Source organism: Amblyomma americanum, chromosome 2, assembly GCF_052857255.1.
Source record: "Amblyomma americanum isolate KBUSLIRL-KWMA chromosome 2, ASM5285725v1, whole genome shotgun sequence".
Classification (NCBI taxonomy): Eukaryota; Metazoa; Arthropoda; class Arachnida; order Ixodida; family Ixodidae; genus Amblyomma; species Amblyomma americanum.
In genome coordinates this window covers 101,727,639-101,750,769 of record NC_135498.1, presented here as the reverse complement: position 1 = coordinate 101,750,769, position 23,131 = coordinate 101,727,639, and the positions used below count along the sequence as shown (strand labels likewise).

General features: G+C 46.7%; 1 protein-coding gene across 1 annotated transcript in view; it reads right to left on the bottom strand.

Moving 5' to 3' along the window:
- LOC144118880 (uncharacterized) overlaps positions 1-23,131 on the bottom strand; it is a 50,767-nt gene that overhangs the window by 10,026 nt on the left and 17,610 nt on the right. Inside the window, exons 2-4 of the mRNA XM_077651663.1 lie at positions 22,137-22,416; positions 9,922-10,065; positions 2,906-3,165 (exon numbers count right to left, since the gene is read on the bottom strand). Coding sequence (XP_077507789.1) covers positions 2,906-3,165; positions 9,922-10,065; positions 22,137-22,416 — 684 coding nt within the window. The remainder of the gene's footprint in view (positions 1-2,905; positions 3,166-9,921; positions 10,066-22,136; positions 22,417-23,131) is intronic.

Here is a 23,131-nt window from a genome sequence, read left to right as displayed (position 1 = left end):
GTCCTTTTGTTTTCCGCGCAAAACTTGCAGCGGATTGTAAACAGCATGTGAGCCTCGAGAAGGTGACGAAAAGGCGCCAATTCCACGCAAAAAGGCTTCAGCTTGGCCTGCACCCTAAATGGGCTGAGGCACCAAATTTTAAGTATATTAAGCTTGCTATGCATGGGCATCGTCTGTATGTAAGGTCACCCACAGACGTATATTAGATGAAACAGATGCTTAAAAGATATCTTAATTCAGGTCCAAAGATTCTTAAATGCTTTTTCTCAGGATCGAGACCAATCGCTGGCGAGTCGGCGTTCCACTTCAGAATCGAGCTTACAGATAATACCCAACATTTTGCTCTTTACTGCGTTGAATACGATTCATTCTGACTTCCAGTGCATACAAGCGCTCCTCTCACCTCTTCACTTCCATCCGAGCTCCTGATTGCCGCTTTTAAACGCATCTTAGCTCATGGCCTTACGCTTTTGTTTATAGCAAAGGTGGCTTTCGTAAACGTGACTGCACCGTAAATGAGAATAAATATAACCTTTGTTAGTTTCTGAAAAATGCAGTTCGACGGCGGTTTAGAACAGGGGAAGAAGTTGATTTGCTTTCGCTTATGCGTGCTCATGACCTTGACACATCGCCAAACTGTCGTGATGTCAATGATTTCCGGAATGAAATCTACAAAAACGCCCATGGGAAAAGAGCGACCTCAATTACAGGCGGATGCGAGAGTAGGGGCGCTGCGTTGTTGCCTGTGAGGAAGCTAGTGTAAGCCCACCTCTGCCTGAGGCATACGTCTTCCCCGATGGAAGCCAAAAGTAGGCAAACGCAGTAGATGAGTCTTCAAGATTCGAATGTTTAGTAAGCGTAGTAAGTCCGGGAATCGCAAAAGGGCACGGTCTGGGAACGTCACTTCCCTCCAGTCAATCAGTCTATTTTATGGCCTACGGCGCATATTTTCCGATGAGGTCTCTTAATTACAATATGCGTTGGCAATGCAATAGCATTAGAGTCTCTTGATGCCTTTGCCGGAAGAAACGTCTCTCTCGGTCTGGTAACGTTACCTCCTTCCGGCAAATCAGTCAGTTTATGGCCTACGGCACATTTTTTTCAGACGAGGAGTCTAATTACATTATGTGTTTGCAATGCAATAGCATTAGAAACTGTAGATGCCTTTGCCGGAAGTAACGTCACTCTCGGTCTGGTAACGTTACCTCCTTCCGGCAAATCAGTCAGTTTATGGCCTACGGCACATCTTTTTCAGACGAGGATTCTAATTACATTAAGTGTTTGCCATGCGATAGCATTAGAAACTGTAGATGCCTTTGCCGGAAGTAACGTCACTCTCGGTCTGGTAACGTTACCTCCTTCCGGCAAATCAGTCAGTTTATGGCCTACGGCACATCTTTTTCAGACGAGGATTCTAATTACATTATGTGTTTGCCATGCGATAGCATTAGAAACTGTAGATGCCTTTGCCGGAAGTAACGTCACTCTCGGTCTGGTAACGTTACCTCCTTCCGGCAAATCAGTCAGTTTATGGCCTACGGCACATCTTTTTCAGACGAGGATTCTAATTACATTAAGTGTTTGCCATGCGATAGCATTAGAAACTGTAGATGCCTTTGCCGGAAGAAACCTCACTCTCGGTCTGGTAACGTTACCTCCTTCCGGCAAATCAGTCAGTTTATGGCCTACGGCACATCTTTTTCAGACGAGGATTCTAATTACATTATGTGTTTGCCATGCGATAGCATTAGAAACTGTAGATGCCTTTGCCGGAAGTAACGTCACTCTCGGTCTGGTAACGTTACCTCCTTCCGGCAAATCAGTCAGTTTATGGCCTACGGCACATCTTTTTCAGACGAGGATTCTAATTACATTAAGTGTTTGCCATGCGATAGCATTAGAAACTGTAGATGCCTTTGCCGGAAGTAACGTCACTCTCGGTCTGGTAACGTTACCTCCTTCCGGCAAATCAGTCAGTTTATGGCCTACGGCACATCTTTTTCAGACGAGGATTCTAATTACATTATGTGTTTGCCATGCGATAGCATTAGAAACTGTAGATGCCTTTGCCGGAAGTAACGTCACTCTCGGTCTGGTAACGTTACCTCCTTCCGGCAAATCAGTCAGTTTATGGCCTACGGCACATCTTTTTCAGACGAGGATTCTAATTACATTAAGTGTTTGCCATGCGATAGCATTAGAAACTGTAGATGCCTTTGCCGGAAGAAACCTCACTCTCGGTCTGGTAACGTTACCTCCTTCCGGCAAATCAGTCAGTTTATGGCCTACGGCACATCTTTTTCAGACGAGGATTCTAATTACATTAAGTGTTTGCCATGCGATAGCATTAGAAACTGTAGATGCCTTTGCCGGAAGAAACCTCACTCTCGGTCTGGTAACGTTACCTCCTTCCGGCAAATCAGTCAGTTTATGGCCTACGGCACATCTTTTTCAGACGAGGATTCTAATTACATTATGTGTTTGCAATGCAATAGCATTAGAAACTGTAGATGCCTTTACCGGAAGTAATGTCACTCTCGGTCTGATAACGTCACTTCCCTCCAGCCGATCAATGAATTATATGGCCTACGAAACATTTTTTTTCTCCGATGAAGACTCCTAATTGCAATATGTGTTGGCAATGCAATAGAATTAGAGGCTGTTGCTGCCTTTACCAGAAGTGACGTCCCTGTCCGTCTGGTAACGTGACTTTCTTGCCAATCAGTGAATTTTATGACCTACGCCTCATTTTTTCCCGATGAGGCTTGTAATGCTAGCGCATTAATATTTAAGCCGACAATTTAGTGGTTGGCTGCCCCACGGCTACAGTCTACGTAGCCATTTTACGCTTCGTTCTGCCCCCAGGCTCAGTACAGGCTGTTTCTATCTTGTCTTGTTCCATCACCTGAGCCAACGCTGCCTTCTCCCAGGGCGGCTTGTGCAACAGGATTCCGAGGACGGGTACGTTTGCCAGGCAGGCACCGACCAGGAGAAACGTGCCCCGCAGCCCGTACTCGGCCAGCAGCCACTCCAGCAGCTTGGGAATCACCAGTGACGTCATCGGTGGGCCGGCCAGGTTCAAGCCCAGAGCGATGCCGCGAAACTTATCGAAGTACCTGGTCACCGCCACGATGCAGCAGCTGTTGGCTATGCCGTGGCCGGTTCCTTCGAGAAAAGAGAGCGTACGAAGACGATGGGAGTGTGAACAGAGCATGAAGGCATTTTCGCTTTACTTAGGAAGTGCAGCTAAAAAGAAAAAAAACAGGACTGACATTTCCTTAAGGTAGTATACATTCTTGGCCTCCACTTCAGAATTTTCGAGTCCGCATAAAACAGCGCCCGAATTCAAACCGGAGCTGTTATTCTCGCAGGTAACACTGGCTCACGTTGGTAGCTGTACGAGCCATCATCCAACGACATGACAGGGGTTCATCAAGACAAGAAAAGAAAGACATGACACTGAATTATATCCTCTTGAAAAGACTTTTTTTTTCAAGGTTAAAATAGAGGAAGTAGCGAACGACATTGAAGCCGCCAAGCTTTGTGTTAAGTCATCCTTTGGGGGCACGTGCATAACAGCCGCGTGCTTAACAGCCAAACTTTATGTGCTACCGGAAAGACAGTACAGGATCCCTGCTGCAACGCAAGCCACTTTCACCCACTTCTTAATCCGCCTTTGCGTCCGCTCTCCGCGGCCACACTTCTTATTTCCTGTTGCACAGCTCACCTGCATGGGCAACAGCCCTGGTCTATGGTCACCTGAATTAGAACCATGAGCATCCGTGTCTTATAATTCGTTCACTGCGTCCTGTGTCACACCACTTATTCATGATGTGCGCTAACAAATATCGCGTCGCACGATACATTTATGGGACAGATTTTAATGCGGAAGCATTTCGTGTCTCATGAGTGGCGTGTACAGGACTTGTCCGCAGAGCGTGCCGGCACAAGGTGTCCACACGAAAATGACCACTCCAAGGAAGAAATTCGCCGGAATTTCGGCTCCAACGCAGGCCCTCTGTGTGCCGTATACGCTACGAAAGGTCGTTGGTTTAAGCGTGTTAGAGAGGCACGAAGTGAACGCGTCGTAGTATGTAAGACGGTAAAGTTTGTTGGGGATGTGTACTGATGTTAGACAACGATGACCTGCAAAAAAAAATCGTGACGTCATCCAAGGATCAAGTGATAAGTGTCACCTGATGACTTGCAAAACATTGCTGCCGTTCAAACCCAAATGCTTTGGAATTTCTGCAATGTAGGAGGCTGCAGTGGTCTGAATTTTTTTGTGAGGTCTATGAAGGATGGTTTGCTTTATGGAGGTTTAACGTCCCAAAGCGGCTGGGGCTACAAGAGACGCAGTAGTGAAGGGCTCCGGAGATTTCGACCACCGGGGGCTCTTTCACGTGCACTGATATCGCACAGTACCCGGACATCCTGAATTTCGCCTCCATCGAAATGCGACCGCCACGGCCGGTTTCGAACCCGCGTCCTTCAGGCCAGCAGCCGAGCACCATAGCTACTGAGCCACCGCGGCGGCTCCGGACTATGAAGGAAGACCTCAAAATGAAATACAATCTGACCTGCGGCTTCATTGTGTGACCCAGTATTCGTGTCCGCGCAGCCTGAATAAATTGCATGACTCACAGGTGGCGAACGACGCAGCGAACGTGTTAAAATTGATACGCTGCATACAAGACTAGGTAGGTAGGAGGACAACTTGTCTATGTGATTTTTTCGAATATGACAGCTTGCAATCTTTGTGACGAGGCTGCGTTGCCGGGTCCCGCCTCGGAAATTCTATCTGAACACGTCTGATTTGGCGATTTCTCTCCTCTGGTCATTTTGCCGTCAAACCCGAATCTATAGATAATTAATAATAATAATTGGTTTTTGTGGAAAGCAAATGGCTCAGTATCTGTCTCATATATCGTTGGACACCTAAACCGCGCCGTTAGAGAAGAGATAAAGGAGGGAGTGAAAGAAGAAAGGAAGGAAGAGGTGCCGTAGTGGAAGTCTCCGGAATAATTTCGACCACCTGGGGATCTTTAGCGTGCACTGACATCGCACAGCACAGGGGCGCCTATGCTTTTCGCCTCCATTGAATCGCTGCCGCCGCGGTCGGGTTCGAGCCCGGGAACTCCGGATCAGTAGCCGAGCGCCTTAACCACTGAGCCACCGCGGTTGGTGGTCTATAGATAATTAAAAGCTCTTTTGCCGTGGATTCGTTTTTTTTTTTCATAATATTGTTGGAGGAGCCCTTGCAGCATCTTGTCCTTAGTTTGAGCAGTCCGCTTTAGAGATCATCTGGTGCAACCTCATTTAGGTTCAGTCACTGATCTGTTCATTCCGCCATTCGAAGTTTGTCCGTGAATCTCATCGACTGCCTTGCGAAGTTTTACACTACTACATTTGCTGTCTTTATTATTTCATTTTTGTTTACCCATTTACGTTATTTTTCTTTTTACTTTTCAGACCATGACCTACTTGATTTAGGGCTCACCGATGTTGCACTGCCGCGTGCGTTTCGTGTGTTATTGTCTTTTTTCTCTTTTGACCATGTAAATGCGCAGCTACATAAATACCTATGCCTCCCGATTCTTGGCTAATCTCCCAGTGATGTTATCTTTATTTATTTTTTATTTCGATATACTGTCGAACCCAAATGAGGTTTTTACAGGAGTGGGCGCACTTAATCAAATACACAACTTGCAGATAAAACAGTTATAGAACAGTAATCAGTTATACAATGAAAAGGATGGGTCTAGTTAAAGCAAAGACAAGAACAAGCAAATTGAAGGTCAGCATTTATACAATACAAAGAATATACCACCACAAGCATTTTAACAAAATTTAGTCAGTTTTGTGGCAATATACTCAGCTCGGCAAGCTCCAAAAATTTGAGGTCTGTCGGCTGCATTACAATTGAAGCGTCAATTGCATTCAATTGGCGCACTGCTCGCCGAAAAAATTGAAAAGTAATAGGTGTTATTGCAATAAAAAATGCCTTAAGTGCGAGAGGGTGTTTGTGGACGGGTGATTCTGGAGTAACTTATATTGACGAAGTCTTCAGAGTTAAGCTTAAATGAATTGTGCAGAAGTAAGTATAGGAATTTTAAGTGGCGCAGTTTCGATCGGATAGATAAAGGCTTAAGCCCTGCGCGGTGCAAAAGTTCAGTAGGTGAGTCTGTGCGTCTGTACTGGTTATAGATAAATTGCCCGGCTTTTCGCTGCACACTTCCCAGTACGGCTACGCAAGTACCTGTATAAGGGAACCGTGTAATGTTAGCATATTCTAATATAGGACGCATAAGCGCAACGTATGCCAGAAGCTTTATTCCGGGAGGCGAGTTATTCGAGGCACGTTTGAGGAAAAACAGTTTGTTCATTGCCTTATTTGCTACATACTGAGCGTGCGTTGTCCAGTTGAGGTCGGATGAGACAAAAATGCCCAGATATCGATATTCCCTAACTGTTCGTAGCGCAGTGTGACAGCTTGTGTAAAAGGTGCGCTAAAGAGGAATCTGAGCTCGTCTTTTTACCGCGGGAAATTGATCTACATGTTCCGAGCATTCTTAGAAAGGAGAGCGAGTTGACGGGTGTTGGTATTGCATGGTGTAGGAACAGCGCTAAGAACAGGGCAGAAGTCAAACATGGAAGCACAGGGACGGGCGCTGACTATCAACTGAATATTTATTTTTCTGTTATATCGCCTCTTCCCTTCCGTCCTTCTCAGCCTCAGATGTCTAAATTCATTATTTGACGTTACTATTCACTGTTTCCATGTGACCGCGCATACCTGATTGTACCCCCTTGCTGCCACCTTATATATGTTTGTGCTCCGAAATAAAGATTAAGTTGATAGTCAGCGCCCGTCCCTGTGCTTCCATGTTTGACTTCTGTCCTGTTCTTAGCGCTGTTCCTACACCATTCTTAGAAACTTCGAATTATTTTCCTGTGCGGCCGATTTCCTTGGTTTAAATCGGATTAAACGTCCCGGCTCCCTCCTTATTTTTGTACTAAACGCTGAAAGTAGTCAACCAACGCGTGGAGTGCCTTTCAGCCAGTCCCGTGGCGGCTTGCCGCTCTTCCATCGGCGGAGTGATACGTAATTCAATGAGTCCACGCGTATTTTTATTTATGTTTGCCTAATTTGCGGCTATGTCGTCTGTGACTGAAAACATATATTCACAGAAATCTAAATAAAAAAACAAAATAAAAGTGAAAGCCGAGCTGTCGCGGGACTGGCTGAAAGGCACTCCACACATTGGTTGACTCCTACCTTCAGCGTTGAGTTCAAAAACGGCGGGAGCTGGGTCGTTTAATACGATTAAAATTAGGAAAATTGGTCGCACAAAACATAATTTGAAGTTTCTAAGAATGCTCGGAACGTGTAGATAGTGTTTCCGCGGTGAAAATACGTGTTCAGATTCCTCTTTAGTGTACATTCAAGCCAACGTCAACAACAACATAAGAAAAGGTCTCCTACGTTAGAAAAAAAAAAGTGGGAAGGCATTTTTGCAGCGCTTCCGCCTAGCATTCCGCATGTGTATCTGTAATTTTATTTTTTTCTCAAAAGGGGGGGGGGGGGGAGGGGGCCGATGAATGTGTCCCATGGACTCATTCAATACCCTGAGTTAAACGCAAGTTCGTCGAAGGCTAAGATCTCAAGAAATAAAAATTTTAGTGTTGTTTTATTATACGTATTATTTTCTTCTGGACTTGCCTTTCTCTCTGCTTTGTTACCAGGAATGCAGTTCATACTCCACAATTGCTGCGGTTTTCAGTTGGAAGCATGGGGAGAAAGGTGTCAGGCATATGAAGTCTACAATTTGTTCATTTTATCTTATATTATTTTAGCAGCAGGTGGCGCACAAAGTCCACCAAAGGAAAAGAACGCTGCATGCATTTCAGAGACTGGCGCTACGGGAAACAGTACAATCCTCCCGAACTACTGCGCTGACTAACCGCAACAGTAAACGAAAACAGTTTTTTAATATTTGACTGTATGAGACCAGCCACAGGCATCATAATCCTTGAGCTTATATTTAATCTTGTCGTTGGCTTTTTGTTAAAGTAACAAGAAAACCTTTAAAAACGATTTTTTTTTTGCCGGGGAAGCGGTCAGTGCGGGCGTTAGTGTGGACCAATCGGACTCGCTTTTCCTTCGGACTTTCGCCCGCCTCTTTTGGCTGACCTAGTGAACATGACTGCAGTGGACGTGGAAAGCGGCGCGCATGGTGTGCGCAGGTTCATCATTCGTACTTTACTCTGCACGTGACATATGCACCTTTAATTCAACGTACTGAGACGTCATAATAACTGCAGTCATATGGGTGCCCCTTCGTTTTTCTAAAGGGAATACTTTTTTTTAACAAACCGACGTCTCTATTATGGCAAGGAGGTGCTGCATTGTCATGCAGTTTACAGCCAGTGGCCATGCCTAAAACGCGGACAAGGGACAAATCCACTTCGAAGCGTGGCTATAGCCTGCGTCCTGCTTCAGAGCGCGCAGTCACGTTGGAGGCTTCCCCTTTTTTTTTCCGCGTGTGGTGCAACGAGTGCAACGGAGCGCATGGTCTCGATGCGTAGTTAGTCGTGAAACTTGGTCCCATGTGGGTCTGCTTTTAGGCCTACGGCGAAACCCTGTAAACTCTGCGAGACCTATTCGTCGATCACTAATAAAAGTTCAGTAAACCGTAAGGGAATGCCGATGAACAAAAAGAAATCGATAGAGGCGTGTTATTTCTCGCACGTCAGGTCAGCGGCCGCTCTCAATAGGGAGGAAGCTAATTGCCCGGTTTGAAATCAATACACCAGGTGAAACATTGTTTTTCATTTACGAGGAAATTGATGAAAATAGAAAACAGACAAAATGATACATACGAAGCTTGAACCTCGACCGCGAATTGTTCGTTGTTTATCAATGGGGCTGCGGTGGTTGACCGTGACATTCAGAGCCTTCCTCCGCAAATGCCGTTTAATGCCCATGAAAGGTTACAGACGGAAATGCCCTCTATTGTTTGCACAGTTACCGCCGGCATCTGCGCGTGTGAACAAATAAGGTAGTGCCGGCACCGTCAAGCAGCACCTGGCGGTACTGTACATTTAAACCTCAACACATATACATACAGAAGAGAGAAGCGTATATTTTTGTACTTGACTTTACGTACAGCAGTTGACTCTTTGTTCCTTTAATACAGAGATGCATGGCTGGAATGCCTTCTGTATCACGAGGTATTGTGGACGTCGTGTTAATAGCGTGCACACCTCCCTTGGCAACCGGGCACATTTCAGCTCTCTCTCACTCATTTCTCTGCCACTAGTTTGAGTTGGGGGAATGTTACAGCAACACTGTACCAGCATTGCACAGAGGCAGTCAGAAGCGACCAGCTGCAGTGCGGATGGTTCTGTCTTGCTCTGAATTGAAGACACGCATGATGCTATTAACCGGCGTCTGTGAAGGTTACGACGGACATACAAAATTTCTACATGTCATGCAGCATTCTCTCTCATTCTACACTGTCTTTAGCGCTCATTTATGCTAGAAGTATTTGTACTCTTCAGTACTCATTGAACTCATTTACTGATTTCGGTGACAACAAGGACCGCAAGGAATGCAAATTTGTGCAGTGAGCGCCGCACATTTCCTACGCACTAAAATGCCTTATTTTCCTCTCAGTTAAATCACGGCCATTAAATGTTATTAAGACTCCGTTCACTTGCCGCTTAAGACCTTAGTTGCATATCGGGAATGAATAGAATAAAACGGCGTAAACAATCAAGAATTTTTTTGCATAACAATAAAAATATGTCCGCAGCCCAAGTATTATTCTATAAGAAATCTACGTAAAAAGCCTAAAAGCACAGGTTGTTTCCGGATGCATCAGTTCCTCCCGTCTCCAGAAGACTAAAATAGCTTACCAGTCACAACTCCCACAGATATGACAAGGAAGAGCGTGGACGTGGCAAAGATTGACACACTGCATCCGATGCACATCATAATTCCGCCCATGATGACTGTTAGGCGGATCCCGAAGCTTTGAATAAGTGCTCCAGCCACGAGACCTGAGCGACAAAAGAAACAAGAAAGAAGACACGCGAATAGTGGCACGCATTTTAATTAACCTGCTCGTTTTGAATGCATTTTAATAAACTTTGAACACAGAAAACTTGCCGGTGCAAGAACGTAAAGCTGTTTGTCTCAAAGCAGTGTGCAGTGCTCGCTTGAGTAAGTTCACCAGAGCTGTTGGTATACCGTGTGAAGACAAAATCGTACCTTACTATGTACTTACTCCCTCCAGCCTTCAAGTCTACAGATCCTGTCCCGACTACTCATGCGCCAGCTGCCTACACACATACCTTGAGCATTGTCTTTCACAGGGCCAGTCTTACTCTCCATTGCATTCGTACGTGATCTTCCTCCTCGTCCTGGAGAGCATGGGTAGAGTCGGTTAATCTAAAGGACCACTTCGCCTTTCACCTCTAAGACATGCGCATTTTGAAGACTGACTGCTCATAAAGTGAACTCCACCTACTTTTTTAGTAATCTCATAACTATCATCAATTTCATTACCCAGCTTACACCTGCTACATGACTAACGCCCTTCTTTGCGAATTCCTGCGCCAACTGCGGCCATCCTATCCTCGCGCACTTCTTAACCAGTTCCTCTCAATTGCCTTGCCGCCCTTTTGCTATGTTTACCTTCTCTTGGAATCTACTTCTTTATCCTAAGCGACCATCGGTTATATCACCTTCGCATTAGATACTTTGTCGATGCGCATTTTTTCGTGATTTCAGCTAAGATATCATTAACTCGCATTTGTACGCTAACCCCCTCTGCTCTTAGCGCTTCACGTATCAACTGCGTTTCCACAGCTCGCTGCGCTGTCCTTAATTCAATTTCGAGCTTTTAATTATCCCCCAAATTTGTGCCCTGACCTAAGGAGAGTAATGGTGAGATGCAGCTGTTACGTACTTGCTATATTCATGACCTGAAGTCCCTTTCCAGCAGATGGGTGTATGGTTCTATTATGAAACAGCAGCTGACACCACATGAAATCGGTATCTCATAAGCCTGACAGTAAAAGCGAACAAGGAAACGAGGCAGTTGTCAACAGGAGTCGGGGCGCTTCACTCGACTACGTTGTGGCAGGGGAAAGGTGCCGGTGATGAGTGGAGCGCTCGGTCCCTTTCATTTTGTGTTCTGTCAGCCACTGACAAAGCGCAATTACTGAACGCTTCTCGATTTAGGAAGAGGTACTTTCACGTGAGCGCACTGCCTGACCCACGACACGTGGCTCTTTCCGGCTGCAGGCATGCATTGGTGTCTGGTTGGTTTATGGGAGTTTAAAGGGACACTGAAGGAGAACCCTATCAATTTTTTTGTGATCAAAATCTGATAGTTCGGCATTTCATGGCTTTGTTGCCGCTTGTCCGGCAGTGAAAGATGAATTTGTTTCAAAGAAATTTAGATTCGAAGTTGAAAAAGGTTTTCCCGCCGCTCCGATTCAAACTAGAGAACTCTTATGACGTCACGGAGAACTCTTATGACGTCACAGGACGGAGTGACGTGAAACGTGACGTAAACGGAGACTCCGTGATTTCTGGCAGCTAGCGGTGCGCTCTAGCAGCTGCCGAAATGAAAGCTACCGCCGCCGCACGTTGAAGGCATCTATCGGGGGTCGCTACCGTCGCTTCGTTTACGTTTTCACCGGCGTCTTGCCAGCGTTGCGATGGATCCCGTTAACGAACCCGACGACGTAGTTCTCGCAAAAACTCCGGCCTGCATTTCAGCGACCTCAGCCCCACAGAGCGTGCGATGCTTTTGAGGGAGCACGGTTAGGTTAGGCGCCGGCGGGTCGTTTCCCACTTCTTCATTGAACAGCCGTTGCAAATCAAATATCATAACCCCAGTGCGAGGAGTCGCGAGGGGCCAGAACAAGGTCGGCGCGTGGCACCCATCGGAGGCTGTCCGGTGCTTTGGGGCCAACGGATTGTGATTCCTTGAACGGCGCGGTTGCATGGTGCAGCAGGTGGCGTCGAGGTCTCCCTCGGTTGCAAGGGCCAAGTTATTTATTTATTTTTTTTGCCACAAAAACGAATGGGTGCTCATGGGTGGTCGCGTTTAAAGTTGGCGGCTTGAAACTAAAGCCGACGCACGACGCTTCAATGGCTGCCGCTAGATCCAACGGGTCCACTGGATCGGGCTCTCTCGCCCACTTGCACGTACCTTCAGATATGTACTGTGAATGGATTAAATTATTCGAGAGCTCGAAAAGAACAGCTCCGCTCAACTGCCGAAACTATTGAATTACGTCACAACGCGCACCTCGCCGCGGAGCCGAACCAGCCTGGCCGGGCCGCGGCGGCGGCTGGCGCACCCGGCGCGAAATACAGACATGCCCCAAGTCTCCCCGATAGTGCGGTCAGAGTGCGCCGAAGCCGCCGAACACGTCGGCGGTCAAGCGCAGTTGAAGTATAGAGGGTCTCGCTTTGGCCGACGTGACGTCGCCGTGCAGCGCGCGCGCGTGTGTTACACCGGAGCATAAACGCGCCTTAAGGGCACAGGGTAAGCCCTATACTTCCCATGCATTTTAGGCCATGTTGAGGTACATGTTTCTCACTAACTAATAACAGTAGCCTAATAATACATATATCATTGTTTGCCAAATTTTGTGCTCTTTTTACTGAACTAGAATATTTGAAATGTGTTGAAAATTCGATTTTTAATAAAATTTTTTCCGGTAGTACACAAATCTGGCCTTTCTTTGCGCATTTCAAAATTCATAACAGAATAACTGCTTAGTGAAATTGCTTAATTCTAGTTCAGTAGTTGGCAACACTTATGTAGATGATTGCAAAAAAAAATCAGCCGTCTGTCTTGAAAGGCATTGGAAATAATGGTACCTTTGTAAGAAAAAACACTGTTTTGAGATAATAGAGCGTAAAGAGAAAAAAGATGTGAAAAACCATTTTTTATTCGCAGAAACGCCTCCATAGTAATTGGTTTAATAGCCCCCTGCTTCGCAGTCACTGTCATTTTTTCGCTTTTCGGCTTGTCGTTTTGACTGTCGGGCCTCTTTTGTAAGCTGTCGTGTTGCTCGGTCCGCAAAGTACATGCGCTTATGGTCAGCTTCCCTCAGCCACTTGATGGTGTTGCTCCCTGGGTTCAATCCACACGCCTTCAAAACGTTGGTCCGTGCGATGCTACCATCATTAAATGAAAGAACAGCATCCAGTGTTGCCATCCGTAGGGTCCGAAGCCTAACAAACACATTCTTTGGCGCGCGTTCCCAAACAACATGGTTGAACGACTCATTTGCATTTTGAGTTCGCCCATGCAGGCACTTCTCTAGGAGCTCAGCCTTCGATAGCTCCCTTTAAATGGGTTTGATAGCCTCCAAGACAGATGCAGGCAAACTCTCCTTGTGGAAAAATGGCTTGCCCTCTGACTGACTTCTGTTGAAGGCACACCACGTATCAGGTCCCTTTGGGCAAAGTCCATGGAATGGGTCATCGTCTGTGGCCGATAAGTGGAAGAAGGTTGCCCAAACGGCCTTTCGCATTTCATCCAGGTTTCCTACATTTCTTCTGATGGCCAAACCATAGTACGTCTGGAGCTTGTCTATTACTGCATCAGTCAGTCGGCCTCGGCCCGAGAGGCTCTTTCCATCAGAGTTTTCCTGCTTTGTTTCCTTTTTTTAGCCTTCGTAACCTTGTACCCATCCTTTTTTGCACGTGCCATATGCACTCAACCTTGGATATTTCAACGGAATCACCATATGGCATTTGTGCCTTCACAGCCATAAAAGCCTTGCTGTCACCACCCCCAAGGTATTTGACGTATCGAACGCCGTGAAGCTCCTCACTCCTGCCGAAAATTTTCGGTGCTCCTGCGACTTCCATTCCACCGCTGGTGCCTTGGTAGTTGCTTTGGCACACCTCTCTATGAAGGGGGTCACTGTTTGTACCCTTGATGCTGCACTTTGGACAACGTTTAGACAAAACCTCCACATCCAGCACTTTCCCAGAGTCTACACTGGTCGCAGAGACTATGCCGTTATTGGAAGTATGGCCTCGCTTCTGCCAGCTTCCATCAAGAGCAACTGCGATGTCTTTATCCCCCTCATTCAGCTGCACAGCTTCGTCAGCTGCCCTTTTCATCGACTCCTGAGCAGCAGCTTCGATGTGACCTAGAAGCTCTTGATTGTATTTCGCAAACTTTGTCGGCGGCTTAGGAAGGTTTAGCATAGCACCGAGTATATTTCCTGCAGCCATTCCCTTACCAATGGACCTCAAGGCATACACTAACCTGAGGTTGGCTTCATAGAGGCCAGAAGTAGTTTTCTTCGACGTCTCAAATCGTTGTGCGGCACTACACACTTCACAGTTCAAACTGTAAACGCTTGCAACACCTACCCGTTTTGTCACAATTTCGATGAGCTCAACACTTCCACCGCACTCTCTGCACACACAAATCTGTGTAATTGCGGCACAAATGCCGTCCATGTCCATTAAGGCATATTGGCTGCTGCTCTGTAGCACATCCTCTTCCTGGAAGCACAGAGAAAATCTTGAAAGCTTCGATGTCGAGGAGCTGGCGCGTTCGGCGTTCGGGATCTCATTCGGTCGTGGACATCCTTTTGCTTTTTCACGATGAGCGTAGCGGTTGCCGTGAAATTCACGCCTGACGAAGGCCTTCTTTGCCCTGGGCATCTCAACTTATCAGCAGCAACCAACACCGGCACAATTTACAATACTGATCGAAAGGGATAGCACTCGGACGCAGCTGCATGAAGGTTGCAGAAACGTGGAAAAAACGTGCAAAGCATCTCAGGATTGTCTTGGCTAAAAAAGAGGAGCTGTACAATAGTTGCCAGACAATTTTTTATATGTAGCTGATTTTAGACAAGTTTCGAAATCAGGTGGTGGACTTCTTGGTTGAAAAAATTGACGTTAATCCTGAAAGGGGGCGTGGCCGCTCACTACATGGTTTCGGAAAAATCGTTTTTCAGCCGTAAATATGGCTTTCTGAGGAAAGTGAGATCATGGAACATGTGTAGAAAGAATTGAACTTCTAAAATTCCAAAAGAAAAAAAAAACGATTTTTTTCTAATTTTACCTTACCCTGTGCCCTTAACAGAGCCTGCGCTTAACCGCTAACCAACGTATTCGGTGGCGGCATCCATGAGAGCCACTGAAACCCCCCGCTCGCTCACTGAATACAAAAAGATATCCTGTGCCGAAGTGCGGAATCGAACCAGGGCCGTTGGCGTTTGAGGCGGAGACGCTGCCACTCCGCCAAGACGGCTCAAGTTACAACCATCAATAAAGGTGCATCTAGTGAACGCACTCTTCTGATGCAGAAATCTCCGCGCTTCCGCTAGGTATATCCTCGCCTAAAAGAGCTAGGCAATCAGCAACTTTTCTGAACTACCTTGTACCTTGTCTCCCGTCGCTAATAAACGATTTCTGTTAAGTAGTTTGAAGTTGACTGGCACAACCGGAAATGTTTCGCCGGGTGAGCATGCGAATACACAAGTGCTGCTTTGTGCGATTACCGATCATCGTGCCGCCATAGTTTTTCATCGATCGTGGCGATCATCTGACAAGCCTTAACAGGCTCCTCCAAAGGTTAACTAGCACTTGAAGCGACACTTGGAATTCCTCTGCTGTTCGGCGCTTGTAAATGAGGCGCGTCAAAAACAAAACCACGGGCACACAAACTGTGATGCCAACTCAGGTCAATGTTTTATCCCTAAAATGGACCCCCCAAAATCTCTAGATTGAAAAAAAATCGCTAGTTTATAGTTGTTTACATGTTAATGTGGCGATTTCAGCTTTAACAAAGTCTCAGCGCAGTTCACTCTTTCATCCATTTGTTATACATTTTATCAAAGATAAATAAATGTGTATTAGCCGCAACTTTAGCTTTTCTTAATTTTTTGTACCACCAGATAGAGGGAGAGTCAGCAACGCCGTTCTGCTGACTCCGCCTCTATTTGAAGTGAACTTCGAGCAGACGACTCCCGTTTCACCGCACCGCCTTTTGAGCTGATCCGTCACCAAGAAAGAACCCATGCAGCCCTTTGAAGAAACAATGGAGCTAATTCCAAGCTGAAAGAGCTGGCATTGTCTGCTAAGCCCTGTCAGCACACGAAAGTATTTTATTCACACAACATTAATTTGTCTACTTGAGTTTGGCCACTTATTGAAGAGATGGATGTCAGCATGCGGGTCGACTGCAAGCTTGCAGCGCTTTTTTTTGTGTTTGGAGCTTGTAAGGTGGCGGTCGATTTCTGGTTTTCCAGATTTGCAATCTGATCTGCATGTTTTGAAAGAAAAGTACAAAGGCCCTTTTTTACTTGCTGACAACCACCCTCTGTACTTCGCATCCGCTTCCCATTTGGTAAAATATTTTTTGTCATATGCTTTCACTTTCTTTCTGCTTGGCTCACCTTCCTCAAAGTGCCCTGGCCCAGAAGTTGCCACCTGACATGCAGCACTTTTGAACGGTGAAGGTACGCGGTGAGCGTAAACGTAGCGCGTTGATCCAGACACTACAAGTCAAAATTAAACTTTTTCTTTCGTAGAGCAGCAGTGAATCGTAGCGCCAGAGATGACACGCACGATTAAAGTTTTAAAGTCATATGGTTTTGTTTTTCCTCAAATTTCGCATTGAAGAACTGCTGTCGCCTTCTATCGGCTTGGCAGAACATCAAAAATAGAGGGGCAGTACCTTGCATTTTTCATAGTCTTTTTGTTCGAAAGGCAATATAATCAGATACACCTGCCTTTAGGCCACTTAAAGTAGCAATTATACGGCCACTTTAAATCCCAAGATTTCACAAAAATACGCTAGATCCCTAAAGCAAATAAAAAATCTCTAGATCTAAGGATAAATCCCTAGGGTTGGCATCACTGCACACAAAACTCATAGACGCGAAGCGCCAGAAAAAATCGACTCTCTCCTGGCCGCCTGTGGCGCCACCAAGCATTGGTTTTCGTTGCTTCCAACATTCATCATCATCATCATCATCATCATCAGCCTTACTACACCCACTGCAGGGCAAAGGCCTCTCCCATGTCTCTCCAATTAACCCTATCCTTTGTCAGCTGCATCCACCCTTTGCCTGCAAACTTCTTAATCTCATCCGCCCACCTAACCTTCTGCCGCCCCCTGCTACGCTTACTTTCTCTTGGAACCCACTCCGTTACCCTTAAAGACCAGCGGTTATCCTGCCTTCGCATTACATGCCCTGCCCAAGCCCATTTCTTTCTCTTGATTTCGACTAGGATGTCATTAACCCGTGTTTGTTCCCTCACCCACTCTGCCCGCTTCCGATCTCTTAACGTTACACCTATCATTTTTCTTTCCATGGCTCGCTGCGTTGTCCTTAACTTAAGCTGAACTCTTTTCGTTAGCCTCCACGTTTCTGCCCCGTAGGTGAGTACCGGTAAGATTATGCTGTTGTACACTTTCCTCTTGAGGGAAATTGGTAAACTGCCACTCATGATCTGCGAGAATTTGCCATATGCGCTCCACCCCATTCTTATCCTTCTAGTTATCTCCCTCTCATGATCCGGATCAGCTGTCACTACCTGCCCTAAGTAGACGTATTCCGGGACAATTTCTAGGCTCTCCCTGCCAACTGTGAACTGTTGTTCCCTTGCTAGGCTGTTGAACATTACCTTGGTTTTCTGCATGTTAATTTTTAGACCCATCGATCTGCTCTGCCTGTCCAACTCGTTGATCATGATTTGAAGTTCACCTCCTGAGTGACTCAGCAAGGCAATGTCATCAGCAAATCGCAGATTATTTAGGTATTCTCCATTTATTCTTATTCCCAACTGTTCCCAATTCAGGCCTCGAAAAACCTCCTGCAAACATGCGGTGAACAGCATTGGCGAGATCGTGTCTCCTTGCCTGACACCCTTCCTTATTGGAATTTTATTGCTGACTTTATGGAGGACTATAGTAGCTGTGCAGTTGCTATATATATCTTCCAGTATTTTGACATAAGGCTCTTCTACCCCCTGATTACGCAATGCCTGTATGACTGCTGAGGTTTCCACTGAGTCGAATGCTTTCTCGTAATCAATGAAAGCTATATATAGAGGTTGGTTATATTCTGCGCATTTCTCTATCACCTGATTGATAGTGTGCATATGATCTATTGTGGAATATCCTTTACGAAAGCCTGCCTGATCATTTGGTTGATTAAAGTCTAACGTTGCCCTGACTCTATTAGCGATTACCTTAGTAAATACTTTGTAGGCAACGGATAGTAAGCTGATCGGCCTGTAATTTTTCAAGTCCTTGGCGTCTCCCTTCTTATGAATTAAGATAATGTTTGCATTCTTCCAAGCTTCTGGTACAGTCGAGGTCATAAGGCATTGCGTATACAGGGTGGCTAGTTTTTCTAGCACGACGTCCCCTCCATCCTTCAACAGATCTGCTGTTACCTGATCCTCCCCAGCTGCTTTTCCCCTTTTCATTGCTTCTAAGGCTTTTTTTACTTCATCTTTCGTTACTGGCGGGATGACGCATTGCTGTGCACTGCTGTTCTCATTAGCGCTCCGATTACATTGGCTACTGTACAGGTCTGTGCAGAACTCTTCGGCTACGTTAACTATCTTATCCATATTGCTAATGACATTGCCCTGCTTGTCTCTTAATGCATACATCTGGTTTTTACCTATGCCTAGTTTCCTCTTCACTGTTTTTAGGCTACCTCCGTTCTTTATAGCATGCTCGATTCTCTCCATATTAAACTTCCTTATGTCGGCTACCTTGCGCTTATTTATTAACTTTGATAGCTCCGTTAGCTCTATTCTACCGGTAGTGTTAGATGCCTTCATGTTTTGGCGCTTCTTAATCAGATCTTTCATCACCTGAGATAGCTTCCCGGTATATTTTCGAACTGTCCTACCGCCTACTTCTACTGCGCACTCCGTAATTATTGATGTCAGGTTATCGTGCATTGAATGAACATTAAGATCATCTTCATCAGTTAAAGCCGAATATCTGTTTTGCAGCGCTATCCTAAACTCTTGTGCTTTCCCTCTTACGGCTAACTCGTTAATGGTCTTATTCTTCGCTAGCTTCTTCCGTTCCCTCTTCAAGTCTAGGCTAATTCTAGACCTTACCATTCTATGGTCGCTGCAACGCACCCTTCCGAGGACGGCCACATCCTGAATGATGCCAGGTTTAGCGCATAGTATGAAGTCGATTTCATTTTTAATCTCACCATTGGGGCTCTTCCAGGTCCACTTCCTGTTTTCTCGTTTGCGGAAGAAGGTATTCATGATCCGTAAATTATTTCTATCCGCGAATTCGACCAATAACTCTCCCCTGCTATTTCTAGAGCCTATCCCATAGTCACCTACTGCGTGGTCGTCAGCCTGCTTCTTGCCCACCTTCGCATTGAAGTCGCCCATCAGTACAGTGTACTGCGATTTTACTTTATTCATTGCTGATTCTACGTCCTCATAGAAGCTTTCGACGGTCTGGTCATCATGGCTGGATGTGGGTGCGTAGGCCTGCACCACTTTCAGTTTGTACCTCCTATTCAGCCTAATTACTATAGCTGCTACCCTCTCGGTAATACTGTAGAACTCCTCTACGTTACCAGCTATATCCTTATTAATGAGGAAACCCACACCTAGTTCTCGTCTATCCTCTAACCCGCGATAGCACAGTATGTGTCCGTCCTTTAGTACTGTATACGCCTCACCGGTCCTCCTAACTTCGCTAAGCCCTATCACATCCCATTTAATTCCCGCTAGTTCCTCAAACAGCACTGCTAGGCTAGCCTCACTAGCTAAAGTTCTAGCGTTAAACGTTGCGAGGTTCAGATTCCAATGGCGGCCTGTCCGGAGCCAGAGATTCTTAGCACCCTCCGCTGCGTCACAGGTCTGACCGCCGCCGTGGTCAGTTGCTCTGCAGCCGCTGGGGACTGAGGGCCGAGGGTTAATTGGTTTGATCATAGAAGGTTGTGGCCAAGTACTACACCAGGGTGGCCAAATCCTGCTCAGGTGAGGGAGTGCGTTGTCGGTTTTCGTCACCGAGATCAGGCCGCACTCCAGGCCTGGTTATGCAATTCCATCGACACGCGGATTTTTTTTTTTTAAACCCGGTGGAGAATTGCGCGGCACCAGGATTTGAACCCCGGTCCTCTTGCACGCGAGGCGGATGTTCTACCTCTACGCCATCGCTGCATCACTGCCAACATTCAGGTTGTCTTTTTTCTTTCTTCCTGGTGTGATAAAAGTGCACTATCGGTTTTAAAAGAAAACTTACTTCGTTATTTAACCGCTCAAACTTCCCTTGTCAGCCTCAGAGATTCGCAGCCCCATGTAGAAAGGAAAATTCCTCCAAGGTGGCGTGTCTTGTTCTATGACCTCACCACGCTCGTACTTGCGAGATTGGCCTGAGGCGGCGATACATGTATTTTGGTTCTTGCTATTTTCTACCTTAAAAAAGCTTTGTTTTCAGTAAGAGCGGCGTTTTTGTGATCAGGAGCTGGTATTCTATCGATACAAGCCAACTTCAATTTCTCCTCAGTGTCCCTTTAACGTCCCAAAGTGGCTCAGGCTATGAGGGACGCCGTAGTGAAGGGCTCCAGAAATTTCAACCACCAGGGGTTCTTTAGCGTGCACTGACATTGCACAGTACACGCGCCTCTAGAATTTCGTCTCCATCGAAATGCGACCGGCACGGCCGGGATCAAACCCGCGTCATCTAGGTCAGTAGCCGAGCGCCATAACCACTGAGCCTTCACGGCGGCTGTCATGTATTGGTGTCTATAGAGATGAATCAATTTGCTATGAACTCTGCTTCGACTCAGAAGGCACCGCTAAAATTTCATGCTAGTTTGTGTATCCCACTACGTAGCTACATGGACATAATATATCCCGTGTCAACAAATGCGTTCTGTTTTATCGCTAATTGGATTGACATAGTAACTGAACGAATTATTGTCCTTTCTCAGTATTCCATACTGGTCAGGCAGCTCGATGAGGCAAATAAAATTGGTCAAATTTGTCACTTTCCCAACATGTTCATTGATTGCGAAGTTTCGCCTTTCAGATCATGTAATTGCGCGGCAAGGCTGCGTAGAAATAAAAAAAAATCATTAGACTGAAGACAAACAGCTGAATGATTTCTTTTATCAGCGAAAGCGAAATGTTCTTTTCAGCTGCTGTAAAAAACGCGAATGTGCTTTTCAGCACGCCCCACCGCGGTGGCTCAGTGGTTAGAGTGCTCGGCTACTGATCCGGAGCTCCCGGGTTCGAACCCGACCGTGGCGGCTTCGTTTTTATGGAGGCGAAATGCTAAGGCGCCCGTGTGCTGTGCAATGTCAGTGCACGTTAAAGATCCCCAGGTGGTCGAAATTATCCCGGAGCCCTCCACTACGGCACCTCTCTCTTCCTTTCTTCTTTCACTCCCTCCTTTACCCTTCCCTTACGGCGCGATTCAGGTGTCCAACGATATATGAGACAGATACTGCGCCATTTCCTTTCCCCCCAAAAAACCAATTATTATATTTTCAGCACAGTGGAAGCGTTCACCGCTGCTTATCACGTTTTAACATGGTTTTCTGAGCGCGAACAGTGTACGTTGGTGCATGAAAAGTGTGGTTCGGTGTTGGGAAAGTTTCACCGATCCAACAGCCTCAGATAAATGCCCCCAGCACACCGACCGCAGTGGTAAACGGGCAAATGGTTGTCTGCAGATGACTGTAATAACATTGCCAATTCTAAGCATCACTCTATTTTTTGCTACCCTTCATTCTTCTCTTCTCCTGTGTGGAGAACGGAGCCCAAAGTAATGTTCCTTCTTCTGACCTTACTGCCCCTCCCCTGTTTAAAGCTATACGCTATATCCGTCTCACAAGGCGGCCTTCTGCTAAAAATTACGTCGGATAACGGAGTCTAGCTGCGGCAGCCGCTTTCTGATGCTAACGAAGTGAAAATCAGCGACGGACGGGACCCCTCCACTACTGCGAGTGTCGAAGCCCAGCTGCAGTTACGAACTTTGAAATGCGCCGATTTCAATACTTTCAGCGCAGTGTAAAAGCGCACCGTCCTGATGTTGGGGCTGTGACTGAGCCGAAGAAGGAGTCTCACTTACCAGAGAAGCAGTAGAACCCGGCGTACACAGAAGCAGGTACAGATGCGTCACCACGGCTCGCTCTGAAGGTGTCCATTATCGAGTTGAAGAACATCCCGGCGCAGCGGTTGAAGCAGGCAGATATGAAGTTGATCACGAAGCAGATCACAGCTATAGCCCAGCTCAGCCTTTCGTCGGGGCCCGCCATTGCAGAGCCCTCGCAGGCGGTTCTATTTGAACTACACTCTCGGCGCTGGAACTCGAGACCACGGACATCGGCGTTTGGGGATTCTTTATCAGCCTAGAAAAGAACCAGAGAGCAATAAACAGTATGAAGGTAAAACATGTCAGCTTTTTGGAGACACAAGATAGATGGCTAGAGTCTTTATAAGGGATCTGTCGATGCCTCGGCGTTGTTAGGACCATCCGTCCTTTTGTCGAGGTTCCGGCGCCTCGAAGCGGCGATTTTGTCACTGACCCCCATCCTGTGCGTCGGCAAGCGCGCCAGGCGAGGCAAGCATTGACCAGCCAAGGCCGCGGCAGAGTTAGTGGGAAGGATGGGGCACGTTTTCCCGGAACTGACTGAGGTCCCCGTTTGCGGGAACGATGCGGCTGCGCGCGGAGATACGGTAAGGGTCGCGCGGTTTGCTAATTGCCCTCCACGCAGTTGTTTAGCGCAAGAGGCGCCAAGAGCGGTGGGAGCAGTCATTCCGTCGAATCCGCCATACGCCGACCGCACCCTTGTCCTAGCAAAAACCGTCTAGGTTGGAAGGTCTACAGAGCCTTTGAAGGGCCAACACCGCCGGATCAGACGGGTCCGGACGCTCCCGTTTGACTGGGAGCAATTCAGCGTAACGTAGCGTAGACGTGGCCAGCAGGCTCTGCGACGACTCCAACGCCCCAGGACGTTGTATGCCAAAAGCCCTCGGGAAATGGGCTGGCATAACGAAATGCAGCTGGACAAAAGGGATGCCGCCGCACGTTCAAGGGCAGCAGTGGCATGGTTCGGGCTACTT